This window comes from Otolemur garnettii, unplaced genomic scaffold (assembly GCF_000181295.1).
Source record: "Otolemur garnettii isolate 467f Iridium unplaced genomic scaffold, OtoGar3 scaffold00174, whole genome shotgun sequence".
NCBI classification, from domain to species: Eukaryota; Metazoa; Chordata; class Mammalia; order Primates; family Galagidae; genus Otolemur; species Otolemur garnettii.
Window position 1 is genome coordinate 529,447 of NW_003852569.1, and position 16,630 is coordinate 546,076.

The following is a 16,630-nucleotide window of genomic DNA, read 5'->3' on the forward strand; positions in this document are numbered from 1 at the left end:
ATAACATTGGTAAAGTCCTTGGTCAGAAAGGGCTATCACATCTCTCTCCTAGATCGCTTCTGGACTCTTCTTCAGTTTCCTGATGTTTCACTGTTAACACTAGTCATTGCTGATGTAGCCACTCTAAAGATCTCACAATCTCTCTGTTTATAACCATTTAAAAGTCCAGTAATGAAAGCTTTTCCCCCTAAACTACATAAGATGATTGGTTGTTTTTCTATTATTTTTTGTATTCCTACTTTTGTTCTTAACTGTTAGAGAACACTTTCATATAACAGTTTTTACTGCACAGATGCCCCTCCCTTCACACCTTAGGACACTTCTAGTCATCTCTGCAGTTGTGCTTGAAGGGTTTAATAAAGCACTATAACTCCTGGAAAATAATTCTCTAGTATTTGAAAGACTCATCTTTGACTGCTGTTTTCTCTATGTCTGTCTCTCAAATGCTCTCTCAGTGTGTGCATGTGTTATAGACAGAGTAACAGGTGTGTCACACATACCCACACACACCTCGTCCACAGACTGCCTGTAATTCCATTCTCAGTCCTCAACCTTGTCAGCCACAATTGATTTCCTCCTCTCTATACCTCAGTGAAACTGTTGGTGAGTAACCGTGCATGAAAATGCTCAGCATATAAAAAACTGAGATACCACTCATATTGGCATAAAATGGCTTGCCTATATCTGGAAAAGACTTGTCCTTTTTCACCCTATCGCCCCTACATCCCTTACCTCCTCTCTCCTCCCCTCTCTCATTCTCTATCACACACATACACACTCACAAACAGAGAGAAGGGCCTGCAGAAAGCAAAATCTGGGGACCCTAAAGAAAACCTGGACATTTTACTGGGGATCACCACTACTTTCTTCACCATTGTTCTGGCAAATACAAGCTACCAATGGAAGTGTTATCACCAGACACTGCCCCACCACTGCATGGCTAATGAGTAATATCAGCTTCAACTCTACCATGGAATCCAAGAGAATATTCAACCTGGAAAAATTCTAACCTCAAAACAGCACCTCCCAGGAGATGACTACAACTCCTGTAGGAAATCATTTAACCACAAATTCCAACTCCCCTTCACTCCTACGGCCTCCATAAACCAGTCACACATCTCAAAGGGCTGATCCCTTGAATCGTGACAACCTGACCCACTTCAACAGCCCAGAGGCCATATGGCAACACAATGCCTTTCCAGCCTAGTGGGCAGGAAAAGGGAGGGACAACCAATTGAATGATTGTAATTGAAATCCTATAATTTTTTGATTTGTCAATAACTCTTGTCTTTTGGGGAGTTCTCTTCACCCTTTAACAAATCCTGGCAGCCACAATGTGTAACCACAGACACCTAAAACATCTCTGAAACCCTGTCATTTTGTGGCAACAATGACATGAAAACTGAGGTCTCTCTGGGGATAGGGAAGCAGTCCCACTTCAAGGAGTTCACTATTCCACAGCCAGGAATTTTAAAGGCTTAAGGGGGGGAATTCTTTTGAGATTCTGAGGGTAAAAAGCTAGTATGCAAGTGACAGAAAGTGGGACATAGAAAGCCAAGAACTATCCTCCTGTTTATGGCATAAAGTGAAATTGGTAGTTCTGTTATCACTGCATTTATTAAACTGATCAAATATCTGAGCTGAGCTGAATCTAGTAAGGTAAAGAAATTTATTTTAATCAAAGAATTACAGTTCTCACCAGAAAGGGGAATTTATCAGACATTCACCCAGTGTTCTTCTGTTTTAGTTTCCTTGAAATTATCCCTGTCTCATGCTCATCTCTCCATAATTGATGCTACCTCATGTAACATAAAGAGGATCCAGAGTGAAAAATCTTGAGTTGGGGGCCTGGGTCTCAACTTTTTTATTTATCAGTCAAGCAACATTGGACCTTCTGGTTTTCAACTACAATGAGAGGAGATTAGACTATTTGGTTGCCAAGGTCCCGTCCAGTTTAAAATTCTGTAAGCACTGATGGGGAACTCACTATCTCCAAAAATAGTTTTTGTGTTTGGACAATTATATTGAAAGTCTATGCTTTATAAAGCCAAAATATGCTTCCTTATAGTTTCTTCCCATTTATCTGAGTTCTATCTATCTTGGGATATGTAGCCATGTACAATCCCCCTTCTACACAACAGGTGCTGAGACAACAGGTGCTGAGACACTGCATCTCCCACTCATTCATCCACATTACTGGCTCTGTGTGCCACTTATCTAGCCCCTCAGTCTATCTCCTATTCTCAGAGCACACACCAAGTTGTCCATGTGCTTACTGAAACTGGCTTATCAGAACTGAACAAAGAAATGCTGAAACCATCTCATAAATGCTGAGGGAAAGAACAACACAGCATATGTATATATCTTGTGCTCCTTTAAATACAGCCTAAAGTAGCATTACCTTTTAGGCTATGACACATTCCAGTCCCCCTGCCATTGCCACAATACTGCTTTTCTACCCATGTCTTTCACCATTTCCTTGTAAAGTTTAATTTGAAACCAAAGTCAGAATTTTACTTTTGTTTAGTAAGATTCACTTTATTAGATTTAAGCCATTGGTGCAACATGCTAAAATCTTCTGGATCCTAAGTCTGTGTTTGCCATCTGTCCACATTTGTCATCTAAGTTATTAATAAAATGTAATGACTATAACCTGATCAACAAAACAGTTCTGGAGCAGATCACTAAAGACTCTCCTCTATATTGACATGCTCTGCAAGATCTGGGGTCTTCTGGCCATTAAAAGGTCAGATCTTGGGTGGCCCCTGTGGCTCAAGGAGTAGGGCGCCAGTCCCATATACCAGGGACTGGGTTCAAACCCAGCCCCAGCCAAAAAATTGCAAAAAAAAAAAAAAAGGTCAGATCCCAGATGGTCTCATCCTTGACACTCTGTACTTTATTTTCCTCATCTACTCATACTCCACATTCCAGTCTTTCTGCTGCTCCTGCAACAAATCCCACAGTTAGGTTCACTTAAGACTTGGGACGCTTTGAGAGAAACCACTGTTTAAAACATTAAAAATATAAATAAGGCTAACAATGAAAAAAAAGAAGAGAGAAGTTCTCACACAGAGCAATAGAGTGCAGTAGAAATAATGTGGAAGTTGGAGTCTGACCTCAATTGAATCCTAGCTCTGTAACGTACTTCCTGGGTGACTTGGGGCATCTTACCAGTATCAGTTCCCTCATCTCTAAAACAGAGATAATAACAATTACCTCACAGAGCTGTCCTGAGGATTAAAAGTAACACATGCAAAATCTTAGCACATAATGGGTACATAATATAGTATATTATTATTATATCACAGCAGAGACAAAAACACAATAGCTACTGGCACAAAAAAAAAAAAAAAAAAAGACAAATCCAAATAGAAAAGAGAAGAAAATGAAGACATATGTTCTACTGGTATTGACTGGTATTCCACAGAAGAAAAGAATCAGTGGTCTAATTAGCTTAGGAATGAGAGAATTTAAAAAAAATTGTAGGGCAGTGCCTGTGGCTCAAAGGAGTTCGGCACTGGCCCCATATGCCAGAGGTGGTAGGTCCAACCCAGCCCCGGCCAAAAACGGCAAAAAAGAAAAGAAAATAAAATTGTATAACTCAAGTATATTTCTATCTCTTTGTCTTTAAACAAAATTGGCAACTCCCCTGCATACCTTGTGATCATGTCCCAGGTACTGTTGTTATGGGGCTCAAGGACACAAAGGATGATTTAGACTTGGCCAATGCCAGGGGAGAAGAAGCACAAAATTTGGCAGGCAGACACATAAATAATTAAAATAAAATATCATGAACAACTATGGCCCAAATGAGAAGAAAAACATAATTAAATTCAAGAAGGGGGAAAAGGGAAAGGGGGAAACGGGGGAAGAGGATCAGTAGGCCAGTGGGAGTATGCGACACACCTTCCAGGTGAAAGAATCAAAGACAGCTCAGACTTTCCTAACGAACAAAAATAATGTCACCCAATCATATGTACCCTTAAATTAATCCAAAATAAAACATAATAAAGTGAAATAAAAAATCATCAGTGCTATATGAAGGTATATACTGAGCATAGGGAGGAACTGTGATATATCTATAAATTCCAGGTAAGGCTTTATGAAGGAAATGATAATTCAGAAGTGTCTTAAATGATGAAGAGGAGTTAAGGTTGAGGGACCCTCCAAGAATAGCAAGTGGCGATTTTAAACAATGGTGACCGTTACAGGATCATCCAAGGAATACTATAGTGACTAGTCCATAAAATACAGGTACAAGTGAGACAGCTAGAAAGATAACAGATTCATGCCTATCAAGAAGGGGCTTGCACGTCATATAAAGGAATTTAGAATTCTAGCAGTAACAAAGAACCAGCACAGGAAATGACATGATAAAATTATAAGATGACTTAGGCAGTCTAATAGTAGAAAGAGAGGCTAGTTGTGACACTTTCTACAAATATCCAATTAAAGATGGTGATGTGTAGAACTAAAATTATAGCACTGGAAATAGATGGTAGTCCAGCTAAAGACTGTAAGTCTGAATTGACCTGACATGGTGTGACACAAGCATGAGGGGTCAAGGAGAGGGAGAGATGAAAATGACTGTGTCGGCTCAGTACCTGTAGCACAGTGGTTATGGCGCCAGCTATAGTTGGTGGGTTCAAACCCGGCCTGGGCCAGCTAAACAACAATGACAACCACAACAAAACAATAGCCAGACGTTGTAGTGGGCACCTGTAGTCCCAGCTACTTGGGAGGCTGAGACACAAGAATCACTTGGGACCAAGAGTTTAAGATTGCTGTGAGCTGTAAGGCCAAGAGTTTAAGATTGCTGCAAGCTGCAATGCCACAGCACTCTACTGAGGGCGATATAGTGAGACTCTGTCTCAAAAAAAACAGAAAATGACTTTGTCTAGCTTGAGACATGCAGTGCAAAGTTCGTTCCAATACGTGAACTTTTGGAGGATAGTTTTGGGAGGTGTCAGATGAACTCAGTTTTGAACAAGTATGGACTGTTATAAATAACTAAGTGACATCCATATGGAGACACAGTGCATATATCACGAGATAGACCAGGTATAGGAGTCTCCTATATATTTAATGGCAATAAATAAGAAAATCTATAGTTTAAGATTGAAGAATAAATATATGTAATGTTTCTCTGATGCCCCAATGTAATGACTTTGAAAACAAAGCAAAATTAGACAAATGATTCTTGTCCAATAAACTTATGCTTCTAGTAATCACTACTTCTAACTCAAGACCTCACATTCTTGCTCTCTTTTGAAAGAAAAGATGAAAAACTAAGTTATAAAAACTAAATCTTTGTTTTCTCTCCATTCATCATAATTTCTAGAAGATCAAATTCATATCATTCCAAGTTCTCTCAATATCAAGAGATAGAATTCATAGATAAAAAGGGACATGAAGGTAGGCACTGTGTTATTTCCCTTCCAGAAATCAGTTTCTTATAAATGTATATCCTACCTTTTTAGAGACAAGGGTCAGGGATATTTATCAAAAGATATTTATCAATATACCAAGCCAAAGTGGAGGCTACTAAAAAAGTGTGTGTGGGTCCTGCACACAAAGAGTCCATATTAGCAGAAGGGACCCTTCCATAAAATCTATAATACATAGGGCTTATGTAAAACTAAATCTAGAACTTGCTAAAACAAGTACAGATGAGTACGTGAGGAAGTTGGGAAGTAAACATATATTGCTAGAGAAATAGAGGTGGAGACATGGGTGGATCTGGGTTTGGTTAGGAATGAATCAGACCATCCCACAGATGGTAGCTTCTCCCTGAGCTTTATAAAAGGTCCATTGTCCCAGACATCAGTACCCAGCAAGCTCCTTCGGGCTACGTTCTATTTGCTCTTCTGGTGAACAAGGTAAGAGGGACTACATCTAACTTTGCCTACTTAGTGTTAAGCAAGGTGGAAATCTGGATATATGTGTGCTGTACAGCAAAACATTCTGTATATTTAGGGTTTCTCCCTTTATTTTTAGTGCTACTGTCCTGAAAGTTTCTTTCTATATTCATAGAAAAGGAGGGCATAAATGTGCTCTCCATGAGGCTACTCAATACTCTCTTTGTATTTTTAGATTGTCCATTTTACTCATGCATTCAACAAATATATATCAACTACTTTCTATTTGCCAAGCACTATTCTTGGCTCTGATTACATGAACTCCATGAACTTCCTACTCTTAGGAGCTTACATTTAGTAGGAGGAGACATTGAGTAAACAATAATAAATGAATAAGATAACTTCAAAGAGTGATAAGAACAATGTAGAGAATATGAGAGTGACATCATGAAAGTGACAGGAAGAGGAGAGTACTTTAGATTAATGACCAGGTGAAGACTTCTCTAGGGAATTACCTTTTGAGCTGAGATCTTAAAGACAAAACTAGAAACTAGGCAAGGCAAAGAACAGGATCCTAAAGGAGTAAACTTGTTACAAAAGACACAAAGAACCTAGCAAGCCTAGAGTATGCACTTCTAAAAACAGTAATAGAGGTATAGGCCAATGTCAGAGAGCTAGGCAGGGGTAGGCTATATAAAGAGGGAAATAGAAAAGTTAAAATATTACACTATTTTAAGTTTCTGAAAAGTTATTACAGGGCAATAATCAGGGGGAATAAGATGAAGTGTGTTTTTAAAAGACCACTCTGGGATACTATTTGACAAACAGGATTATAGAAAGACAGGAATGGGAGCAGAGAGATACCCTGAAGTAGTTTAGGTGAGAGATGACAGGAATAACAGAAATGGTGAGAAATAACTGCTTGCTCATGCAAAATTCTACATACCAGTGATTCCTGTCTTTATACCACACTGGCTCATTACCATGTCCAGCCAACTCTGCCTGGGAAACATACCAAATTCATCCATTGGTCTCCTTCTCCACTATCACTCTAGTCCAGGCTAGCCTACTCCCACCTTTGACTGTTAACATGAAACTACCACAACTTATTGTCTATTTTTCTACAGATATATATTTGGGTTGCTTCCATTTGGGGAGATATTGTAAATAAGAAGGCTATGGACAGCTTTGTACATAATTTTTGGTGACATGTATGTATTTCCATTGGATATATTCCTAGGGGTAGATTGCTGGGTCTTTGATACTGTCAAACAATTTTCCTAAGTTTTTCTACCAGTGTATGCTGTCTATATATGATTTCCTTATTCTCATCAATATTTGTTATTGTCAGGTTATTTTTCCTTTTTAGCTTTTTAGTCATTTTGTTGGGCTCACACTATTATTTTAACTTGCATTTTTCTGTTATTTTAATTTGCATTTTTCTGGTGCCTAACCTAGTTGAGAACTACTGATATCATTATTAGTTATTTGGATCCTTTTTTATAAAGTTCCTATAGTAGAGGCCCATTTTTCAACTGGGTTGCCCTTATTTTTTGTATTGACTTATGGGAGTTATTTTTATATTTAGGAGAGAACACTTCATTAGTTAAATGTATTATATACATCCTCCCACTACGTGGCTTCCCTTCTCTTCTTTCATGGTATCTTTAAATGAATAGACATTCCCACTTTTAATTTAGCCCAATTAATTGATCTTTTTCTTTATGATTGGTACTTTTGAGTTCTATTTAAGTATTTCTCAACCCCAAGGTCCTGAAGATACTCTACAATATCATCTTTTATCTTTTGCACGTAAAATACATCTGGAAATAATGATTTTTCACATGGAAATCCAATTAACCCAACATAATTTATTCAAAAAACTATCCTTTCCCTCCTGACTTGCACAATCCTCTTTGTTATAATCCAAATGTCCAGTAAGTCTGGTTCTAGACAATTACTTTTCATTGTTCCATTTGTTTATTCTTGCACCAATGACATATCATCTTCCTTTATAAAAAACCTTGTTATTTACTCTGTCTTCTTCAAGATTATCTTATCTTTGCCCTTTACATTTTTATATAAATTTTAGAAATCACCTTATCTTTATTGTTAAAAAAACTTCAGGGACTGTAGATGAGATTTTATTGCATCAATAAATGAATTTGAGGAGATCTGAGACTTTCAATCCATGAATAATACTTCCATTTATTTAAATCTTCTTTAGCTCAACATTTATAATTTTCTGAGTAAAGACCTTTGGTGTCTTTCATTAGATTTATTCTTATAAATTTCCTGATTTTTTATGCTTTTGTAAACAATATCCTTTCTTATTTAGTTTTCTAATTATTTCTGTTATATAGAAATACAATTGATTTTGGTGTGTTTATCTTATAATCAGCAACAATGTTAATTTTACTGATTGTAATAATTTAAAAGAAGGTAGCAGTACCTTCTTTTGGATTTTTCCATGTTCAAAAATCACTCTATTAGTAATGTCAATTTTATTACTTCTTTTCCAATTACTCTGCTTTTAATTCCTTTTCTTAACTTACTACTCTAACCAGGACCTTCTGTACAAAGTTAAATAGACACTACATATTATATATCAACAGTATGATACAGGCATACTATTCTCATTTCCAAACTCAGAGATGAAAACTATCAACATTTCACCATTAAATATGATATTTGCTATAACACTTTAACTTCCATGTCTATAATTCATATTTTATATTTATAAATCAGAATTAATGGTGCATTTTATCAAATTTTTTGCACCTACTGAAAGGTTCATACAACTTTAGCCATTATTCTATTTCAGCTTCAAATGCTAAACCAAACATGAATGTTAGAATACGATTTACTTAAGAATGATGTATATTCTTTATCTACAACACTGGATTCAGTTTACTATCATCTTCCTTAAGATTTTTACATTTATAATTATAAAAGAAATTGTTCTGAAAATCTTGATTCTTATAATGTCCTCTTGAGGTTATGGTGCTGAGGTCATGATGGATTCATAAAATGAGTGCTTCTTCCTTTTTATTTCTTCGAATCAATCTGTGTGATGTTAACTTTATTTCTTTTTTACACACTGAATAGAATTCATCACTAAAGCCATTTGACTTGCACTTTCTTGCCCACTGCAAACATATTCATTTAAGATTTGATTTCTTTAACAAACATAGGAATATTTAGGTTTTTCATTGATTGTTGGTTCAGTTTTGGCAAGAAGTGTTTTTCTAGAAACGTATCCATTCCATCTAAATTTTCAAATTAATTGGTCTGAGGCTTTTCATAATATGCTCTTGTTAACTTTCTAATATCTATAACATCTGTAGCAATATCTCCTTTTACTATCCTGATATTGGTTACTTATGCCTGTGGTTTTCTTTTCTTGATTAATCTTACAGAGGTTATCAATTTTATTTAGAGTGTTCAAGCTGAATCTTGGCATTTTTTATTCTCTATATTTATTTTCTATTCCATTAATTACAGTTCTCTTTATTGTTTCCTTTGTTATACTTTCTTAAGGTTTGATTTGTTCTTTTTCAAACCTCTTGAGATACATACTTAGGTCATTAATTTTTTTCAGCCTTTCTTCCTTTTAAATACAGGGTGGCCATAAAGTTTGTGTATAAGTATTTTAGCTATAAATTTTTATTAGGCATTTAATTTATGTATCCCACCCATTTTGCTACTTCAGACTGTTCTCATATTACTTTGTTGTAATGTTTTCTAATTCTCATTGCAATTCATTCTATTTTCCACTGGTTATTTAGAAGTTATTGCTTAATTTCTAAACACTTAAAACTTTTTCAAGTTACCTTCCTATCATTGAATTCTAGCTTCATTTCAGTGTTAAAAAATAAACTCTGTGTGACTTCAATCCTTTCAAATTTGTTAAAACTTGTTTCATGATCCAGCATATGGTCAATTTTAAATGTCTGTGTCCATTTCAAATGGATGAATATTCTGTAGTTGTTACGTGCAATATTCAACATATTTTAGTTAATGATTTTATTTATTTATTTATTGGCAGTTTTTGGCCCAAGCTGGGTTTGAACCCGCCATCCAGCATATGGGAACAGCTCCTACTCCTACTCCTTTGAGCCACAGGCGCCACCCAGTTAATGTTTTATTAATAATTTTATAGAAATCATCTGTATCCTTACAGATTTTTTTTACTTGTTCTATCAGTTGCTGAAGGAGGTGTCTTAAAATCTTCCACTATGATTTTAAGTTTGTCTATTTCTTCTTTATAATTCCATCAATTTTGGTTTATGTACATGTATTCTGAGGATATGTTATTAGGTATGGATCAATTTAGACTTTTTATATCTTCCTGGTGAATTGACCTTTTATTGCTACAAAATATCCTTCTGAAATACTTTGGAATTAAAGTCTACTTGACAGAAATTATTATAACAATAGCAATGTTCTTTAGTGTTTGAATAGTATCTCTTTTTTCGATCCTTTTAATTACAACTATTGTTATCACGTTTAATGTATCTCTCTCATAAACAGCATACAGTTGCCTTTTTCAATCCAGTCTGAAAGTATTGTCTTTTAATTATTTACTCATTTATATTCAGTGTTACTACCTGAATTATTTGGTTTAAATCTACCATTTTACTACATGGATTCCATTATCCCACCTGTTCTATATTTCTTTTTCTATTCATGACTTTTTGGGTTAATTAAATATTTGTCAGTTAATTTTCTTTATATTAGCTTATTATTACCTATATCCTTTATTAGAGGATATAAAAACTAGCTATTAAATAACTCAAGTATCCTATAATCCTTGACCCCCACTTATGCCCTCCAGCCATATCTGGTGTTGTTATGTATTACATATTTTAATACTATTTATCATTTTGTGAAATCAATATATATGTATATTTCCCACATATTTATTCTATCTGTTGCTTTTATTCTTTTCCTGCTTCTCTGTGCTTCCAACTAGGATCACCTTTAAATCTCCTTTACACCAAATCTCTAGGATCAGCTCTGTTTAGGTCTTCTTGAAAATATCTTTATCTAAGTTTTCCTTTTGATGGATATTTTCACTGGGTATAGAATTCTAGGATAGAATTTATTTTCCTTCATAAAGACAAAGATAACATTTTATCGTCTTTTGGTGCTCACTGTTTCCTTCGAAAAGAGGGTAATACTTGCATTTCTCTGGTTTCTTTTATTGGAAGATTGCCTCTTTGCCTCAAATGTTCAGCAATCTTATTATCAGTCATGTTGACTTTCTTTTATATATCCTGCTAGGAGTTTACAGTACTTTTTTGAAGGTGTGCCTTGATATCTGTCATAAGTTCTAGAAAATCCTGTATTTAATTCTTGAAATACTGTACTTCCTTTCCAATCTGAATATAGGCCCTAATAAATTGTCACAATCTTGATAGCTCTCTAATGTCTTCCTGCAAACACACACCAGTTTTCTTGTTCTCAAAGGAGAGTTATTCTGAAGCAAACTAACAACCATTGCATAAAGCAATCTTTTAAAAACTGTGTTATATCAGATCATTCTCTTACAAAAAACATCTAATGACATTCCATCATAACTAAAATAAAATACACAAATGTTACTCTATTTAGATGATCATCTGACCTTCCTATTATGTCTGATTTTAACCTGCATTGCTCCTGCCTTTTTCACAATTTTCTAACTGAGTCAGTTTTTTTCTATATCTCTAACATGTCAAAGTTGATTTTCATCTTAGAATCTTTTCAGTGTTCCCTTTGCTCATAATTCTCCAACTAATAAACAAGGTTAGTTCCTTCTTATTTTTCCATTTTAAGCTCTAATTCTCCCTCTACCACAAAACTTCCTCTAACAAACCTAAAGCACCTTCAAATATTCTATATATGTCACTTTTGGGGGGGGGCAGAGTATGACTCCATGCCCTGGGTAGAATACCATGGTGTCATCATAGCTCACAGAAAACTCAAATTCCTGGGCTCAAGCGATCCTCTAGCCTCAGCCTCCCTAATAGCTGGGACTACAGGCACCTGTCACTATACCCTGCTAATTTTTATATTTTTAGTAAAGATGGGTCTCACTTTTGCTGAGGATGGTCTTGAACTCCTGAGCTCAGGTGATCCACTCATCTCCCAGAGTCCTAGGATTAGAGGCGTGAGCACCAGCACCTGCCTGGAAAATAATTCCTTCATTTTCCCAATAATCCAATTTCCCAGCCTATTGCACTTGTATGTATATATCTCACCTTCCCTGCTGTTAGGTAGATAAAGGTCTGCACTCCTCTTCTCTATTTGGCCCTGGGCCCCGCTGTCTCTCACTCACTCACTTTCCTTTTACAATTGTCCCTTTCTATCCTGAATCATTAATTTTTCTTTTTCTATTGGATCATTTCCTTTAGCATATATTCATGTTGAAATATGTCCCCACACCTGTTATCCTTCCCAGTTATCCCTGTCTTCCTGGTTGAAAAATGAGGGTGAAGGAGAAATAGGAGAGTGTGGGGTCTTCAAAGGAGGATGTAGTCAGATCCATCAAATGCGGCTGATATGTAAAATAAAAGTGGATAATTGGGTTTGAAAAGACAAAGGATGCTTTCTATCTTGAGAGTTTTAGTCAACTTTTGAGAGCAAAAAATAATTTGAGTTAAAAAAAAAAAACTAGGAATAAGGAAGTGGAAACAGAATGCATAGGCATACCTTCTAAGGAATGTTGCTATAAAAGAGAAGAGATGAATTATACAGTGCCTAAAGGGTGATGAATTGGTGAATGGGAGGCAAGTTTTAAATAAGAGATATTTCAGCATGAATAAATGCTAAAGGAAATAAACCAAGAAAAAAAAGAAAAATTAATAATCCAGAATAAAAGGTGGACAACTGTAAAAGGAAAGAGTTTGAGTGGGCAAGAGAGAGGGGAGTCCAGGACCAAAAGAGGAGAGGAGAGCAGATAGTTCACCTACCCTAACATTGGGGAAGGCAAGATATATAGACACAAGTGCAGTAGGCTGGGAAATCAGATTATTAGGAAAATGAAGAAATTCTTTACCAATGACTTCCAACTTCTCACTGAAATGATAATGGAGAAAATGCCTAAGATAAAGGAAAGGAAGAAGCTGTTGGAGCTTTGGCTATCGGGCACAAGAAAGAGTGAGGCAAAGGTGGGTATATAAGGAGCAATGACGGAGATTGCCCAGAATGTCTAACTCAGCTAAAAAGGGAAGAACACAAAGCAGTAAATAGAAGGTTAAAGAATTTTTGAAGTCAAAGTACAAAAGACAGCTCAGCACCTGTAGCTGAGTGGTTAGGGTGCCAGCCACCTACACCAGAGCTGGCAGGTTCAAATCCAGCCCACGCCTGCCAAACAACAATGACAACTACAACCAAAAAATAGCTGAGCATTGTGGTGGGTGCCAGTAGTTCAAACTACTTGGGAGGCTGAGGCAAGAGAATCTCTTAAGCCCAAGAGAGGTTGCTATGAGCTGTGACACCACAGCACTCTACTGAGGGCAACATAGTGAGACTCTGTCTCAAAAAAAAAAAAACAAAAAAAAAAAAACAAAGTACAAGAGAAGATCAGGGAGTGGGATCCTTGAGACTCAGAAGTGCATTAATGTACATAGTTACCATTCAATTAAAAAAAAGATAAATTCAAGTTTAGAATATAACCATGAAAAAGCTGAAAAATATCTTAAAACTTAGGAATGTTTTTGAAGAAATATATAGTTATATTTTTATGCAATCTTTACAATCTATCTTTTAATTGGCAAGGTCTGGTCCATTTTTATGTGTATTGTAATTATTAATAATTATGAAATTATATGTAATTCCACTACTTTGTTTTATACTTTCTATTTACCTTACCTTTTCTGTGCTTCTTATTTTCTTCTTTCCTGGCTTCTATTGAATTAATGGAGTTATTTTTTAATTACCTTTTCCTCTCCAATAGTTTAGACATAGTAATTTTATTCTTTTAGTGGATACCCATAAATTTATCAAAATATGTATCGGATTTAACTGTAGCAAAAATTAATTAATACCTATTTCCTATAATTAAACAAGCCAAGCTCTGTTAATGGTTTGGTCTGATCTCTATAGTTATGTCTTTCACATTATACTTTTCTATAGTATTCTAATTTCTCCTGGTTTTAAAAATCTTAAGATGATCATTATAATTCTTTCATACAATAAATGCTTTAGATTCATTAACATGCCTATTAATGCCTTTGTTCACCAGTGAGATAGACTACACATTCCTTAAATGGTAAAATGAAAACTAGTCCCCCAAAAAACCTTCTTTTAATATTTAAAAGCTATTAAATCAATTACAATTGATTTATACAATTTATACAATTAAATACAATAAAATTCATAAAATATAAAAAAGAAGTAAATTCAATAACTATTCTTTGAATATCTTGCCATACAGCAAATTGGCTTTCAGAGAATTGTCTCATAGCAAATTTATTTTTTATACAATTAGTTTCTGTGTTAAGAGTAGAGTATAAATGTCTTACCACAACACATAGGTGAGGTGATGGCTATGTTAACAAGTTTGATGTAAGCTTTCCACATTGTATATCAAATCAGTACATTGTACCCCATAAATGCATTAATGTACACAGTTATGATTTAATAAAAAAAAATTAAAAATTAAAAATTAGAAAAAATTAGTTTTGGAAAAAATGATTTTCAGTAAATATGTGTGGTTAAATTTTCCTACTTCTGACTAATAGGTCTTTTTTTTTTTAATAGGCAAGTCTCTCTGCCCCTTTCCTGGAAGTCTTAGGAAAAGCGTGTTATTTTTTGTTGTTGTTGCAGTTTGGCTGGGGCCAGGTTTCAACCCGCCACCCTCAGTATATGGGCCTGGCGCTCTACTCACTGAGCCACAGGCACCACCCGACTAATAGGTCTATGTAAATTTCTGCTATGAATAATGGCAAGATTAGGAAGTGAATAATTTTACCTAGAGCACAATGAAGTCTCTGAGACTGAACAGTGCTATACAAGACCTTATGGACTAGAAATGGATAATAGTAGTAAGTGAGTCAAACTCTGTGTTGATTTTTACAATGCGGATGTTAGAGAGAAGAGTTTTGTGGCACTTTTGCACTTTGAAAGATGGATTACTTTGAGAATGATGTAAGTTTAACACAGGGACATAATTATAATAATTACTTCTTTTATAGGTTCACATATATTGCAAAAACATGTCCACTGTACTGGAAAACATCATTTCCATCATTGATATTTTCCACCAATATGCAAAAAAAGATGTGGAGACAGACACATTGAGCAAAAACGAGCTGAAGGAACTTCTGGAAACACAGCTTCGGCCAGTCCTAAAGGTAACAGATTTTTGACAGGACTAGAGTATTAACGTATTCAATCAGTAATCTAAGTGAGATTTATTGTAAACCATTTTGAATTGTTTATTTTAAAATAGGAACAGAGTCTACAGACACATAGAGACCCTCTATAAGAAAAACTTGATAAAAACACTTAAATACAAAACATGAATGCCAATTGGCTAGTTCTCTAGTACATTGTTACATCAAAATTACTAACAGGGTACATTGTAAAAACAATTAAATACAGGACTATATAAAATTCTAACTTATGAAATAAGAAAGAGAAGGACTTACCTTATCATTCATTTATCGTGTATTTCCTTAACACGATACTAGACACTAAATTTCCTTCCTGATGTCTAACATCTACATGAGATGATACAGCTAAAAAAAGAATAAAACATGAAGGCATTTCCTTCCAGTTTGTGCTGCCCACAATTAAAATCCCTCAATGAATTTCTCTTAAATACCTAAGATGTGAGTCAGGCTAAAACAGTCTCTCACTGTGATTTACCTCTATACAGAATCCAGATGATGCAGATGTTGCTGACGTCTTCATGCATATTCTGGATATAAACCACAATAAGAAAATAGACTTCACAGAGTTTCTTCTCTTGATCTTCAAGCTGGCACAAGCATACTACCAGTCTGGCAAGACACAGAAATTCCAAACATCAGATTCAAAGGAGAAAAAGCATAATAGACAGGATCAAGATAAAGATGAAGACAGAGAAGAAGATGAGACAAAAGAAGAAAAAATATACGAGAAAAGGAAGAATGAAATTGCTGGACAAGATTCAGGACCACTCAGAAAGCACGGGGAAGAGAGAAGACATCAGGCGTTCAGAGATAGGTACCAGCAAAAAGGTGCTACACATGAACAACAACCATCTAGATCCAGTGACCGAGGGCAGCGGGGATCCAGGGCCAGTCACACCAGTGATAGCGAAGGGCAATCAGAAGACGCAGATACTCGATCAGCGGCAGCCCACGAAAGGGATGAGCACGGTCAGAGGAACCATGGACACTCTGCACACAGCCGGTCAGGGGAACGGGCGAGACAGTCAGGGTCTCTCCTGTACCAGGTTCACTCTCATGAACAGCCTGAGTCCTCCCATGGACAGCACCGGTCTGACAGTAGAGGAACACAAGGATCACACCAAGAGCACGGTCGAGATAGCTCTAGACACTCAGAGTCTCGTGAGGGTCACGCAAGCAGTCACGGACAGTCCACATCAAGCAGAGCGAGAGGGGACCAGGCCCACCACGACCAACCAGGAGGCAGGTCTGAAAGTCAAGGGTCCCGTCACCACGTCTCCGATTCTGCCCACGGTCACTCAGCATCCACAAGTGCTAGCAGGCAAAGATCTGGCCAGCAGCACTCCGGAGACTTGGCTAGGCGGTCAGGGTCACGTCAGCGAGACGGTT

At 36.1% G+C, this 16,630-nt stretch overlaps 1 protein-coding gene across 1 annotated transcript in view; it reads left to right on the forward strand.

Annotated features, from left to right (window-relative positions):
• Window positions 1-15,061: 15,061 nt before the first annotated feature.
• Window positions 15,062-16,630, forward strand: part of LOC100962525 (filaggrin) — a 17,014-nt gene continuing 15,445 nt past the window's right edge. The window contains exons 1-3 of the mRNA XM_023519406.1: window positions 15,062-15,199; window positions 15,727-15,896; window positions 16,014-16,604. Coding sequence (XP_023375174.1) covers window positions 15,062-15,199; window positions 15,727-15,896; window positions 16,014-16,604 — 899 coding nt within the window. The remainder of the gene's footprint in view (window positions 15,200-15,726; window positions 15,897-16,013; window positions 16,605-16,630) is intronic.